General features: G+C 54.4%; 1 protein-coding gene across 2 annotated transcripts; it reads right to left on the bottom strand.

Moving 5' to 3' along the window:
• Positions 1-693: 693 nt before the first annotated feature.
• On the bottom strand, positions 694-1,807 carry LOC306973294 (uncharacterized protein). Of its 2 annotated transcripts, XM_079570200.1 has the most exons (3): positions 1,726-1,807; positions 1,359-1,445; positions 694-1,286 (listed from the first exon to the last, which is right to left on the bottom strand). In XM_079570200.1, the coding sequence occupies exons 1-3, from the start codon at positions 1,792-1,794 to the stop codon at positions 825-827; spliced, it is 618 nt and encodes a 205-aa protein (XP_079426326.1). In that variant the 5' UTR covers positions 1,795-1,807; the 3' UTR covers positions 694-824. The 2 variants fall into 2 exon arrangements, with proteins under 2 accessions (XP_079426326.1, XP_079426327.1); XM_079570201.1 differs by lacking the exon at positions 1,359-1,445 and having other exon boundaries at positions 1,726-1,797.
• Between the last annotated feature and the right edge of the window lie 399 nt (positions 1,808-2,206).

Raw genomic sequence — 2,206 nt, 5'->3', positions numbered from 1 at the left:
TGCGCGTGGGAGGCGTTTGCGCAGCAGGGACTGAAAGGCTGAACTCATTATGGATGAAACCAACACTGCTGAAGGAGAAGGTGACTCTTCATCCCCGTGGCTTCCTTTACGCAAGTGTCAGAGCTGGACAAATGCGGTCAGTTTATGGTGACGCTTCAGCAAATCAGTGCGAGCGAACGAACTCACGTATAACTCAGTTCAGCTCAACCGACTTTTACGCACAGAGCAACTCTTTGGCACGCGTTTTAGCGAGTGCCACGCGCCGGAAGCTGCGGGTGTCCTCGTGCACTCAGCTCATTTCCATTTAAGAGGAAAGAGACAAACACAAGTGGAACCGCCTGCTGATCACGGCCTCAGCCACACGCGCAATTACGCACAAGTATGCGCCAGCGCCGTGCGTAAAGCGCTCCTTTGGAGAGCGGTTTCACTGCAGAACCACCGACACAGACAAGTGTATTCGTAACCACAAACTGGACTGATGATTTATTTATTGTAAAGGGTAGATTAAAGCCGTGTTCTTTCTCTGGGGGCGGAGTCACGTGGAGGCGATTCAGATTTAGCGCAAAATACAAATAAAAAAACACTTTTTTGTTAAGAATTTCTCTTTAATAATTATTATGTTGTTGTTTATAACTATCAAATGTGATCATCATCATCATCATCATCATCATCATCATCAATATCCCACTGTTTTCTTGGAAAGACGAAGCAGACACGTGCACATGTGGTCGTTTATTGGAATAAATTAAATTTCTGTACAAATATGAAACACATTTACAAAAGCCCCGTCATTGTCCTGAGGCCCAGAGGTTCCGCCTGTGCGCTCAGGGCCACGGCCTCCACAGGCTCTGCGGCCCGTAGCTCTGTAGTCCTGGGCTCTGGGCTCCGCTGTGTGGCCCCTCACTCGGCCTCTTGTTCTGTCCGCTGTGCGCGCTCGGGGCCCGGGCCCGCGCGGCGCCTTTTTCAGCCTGAAAACTGCCGCTTTTCGCCGCGATGCCGCTTTGTGCGCGTTTCCGCGTCAGCTCCCGCAGCAGCGCTTTCGGACACCTCCCCAGACGCTCCGACTCCTGTGCCCGCGTGGACAGCGCCGCGTCCATCGTCGGCGCCAGCCACGGGGCCTTCCCTCCCGCCTCCAGGAAGTGCGTGGCTCGGTGGAGACAGGCCGAGAAGCCGTCCTGAAAGGGCAGAGGCAGCTGTTCAGGCCCCTGGCCGCCGCTCTGGCCCCTGAGGTACAGGACGGTGTGCTCCAGGATCTCCGCCTTCTCCACCCTGCGCTCCGCGGCGCCCTGAAACATACACAGGTGTTTGAGAGAAGCCCCGCGCCGGTAAAGACGCGCGTGACGGGGGCGGGGCAGTACCTGCGCGGGCAGCAGGAGGCTCCGCAGGCGGATCAGGCTCTGGTTCATCCGCTCCCTGCGCCTCCTCTCCAGCAGCGGCTTCAGAATCTGCACAAAAGAGGCCCGGTCAGACACAACGATCACAAACTGACCATATAGTGCCCACATACTGCCCACATACTGACCATATAGTGCCCACACATACCCAAACATACTGCCCACATACTGACCATATAGTGCCCACATACTGCCCACACATACTGCCCACATACTGACCATATAGTGCCCACAAACTGCCCACACATACTGCCCAAACTGACCACATCCCACACTGCTCACCAGCTTTGCCCACACTGCCCACACTGCACAGCGGTTGGGTCACACTCACCTTGCGCTTGGCTTTGGCCCCCTCCGGAGCCTGTAGTCCCATGATCCTCTCCGGCTCCTGTAGTCTCATATCGTCCCGAGGGTCCGCGTGTGTCTGAGCGCAGGCCGCGCGCTCACACTTTTAAGGGCCGTCTTTATGGCCACGCCCACCGGGGCCGGCACAAGGCGGGCCCTCAGGGCCCCCGGGCCCAGAGCTGTTTATCTGTAAGTCATGTGACCTGATTCAGACCGTGATGTTTTTGACTAAGTTTATTGTCCTGAGTTAAAGCCACAACAGAACACGACTTTACAGGAAATCACTTCATTTAGCTTCATTTATATGAGTTTTGTAGGTCTTAGCTTTCAAATGAGGCGTTACTCTATAGGCTGTGACCTTATGGTTTGGGTAAAGCTGAACTGGACAAAATGCACTCAGTTCAGGCGGGAGTGAAGAGGTTCAAATATGTCCTGAAGTAAAAGCAAAGCAGGACTGACAGTGAAAG

The sequence above is a fragment of the Gobius niger genome, assembly GCF_951799975.1.
Source record: "Gobius niger genome assembly, chromosome: 13".
Lineage (NCBI taxonomy): Eukaryota > Metazoa > Chordata > Actinopteri > Gobiiformes > Gobiidae > Gobius > Gobius niger.
Note: the sequence above shows the minus strand (reverse complement) of the source record. Positions and strands in the feature narration are given on the sequence as shown.

What these genes read in the sequence shown, in the direction of transcription:
- LOC306973294 (XM_079570200.1), bottom strand. Translation starts at nt 1,794, where the DNA reads ATGAGACTACAGGAGCCGGAGAGGATCATGGGACTACAGGCTCCGGAG. An exon ending in GGGCCAAAGCCAAGCGCAAG is followed by an intron (nt 1,446 to 1,725) that starts GTGAGTGTGACC and finishes TCTTTTGTGCAG; the next exon opens with ATTCTGAAGCCGCTGCTGGA. An exon ending in GCCTCCTGCTGCCCGCGCAG is followed by an intron (nt 1,287 to 1,358) that starts GTACTGCCCCGC and finishes TGTATGTTTCAG; the next exon opens with GGCGCCGCGGAGCGCAGGGT.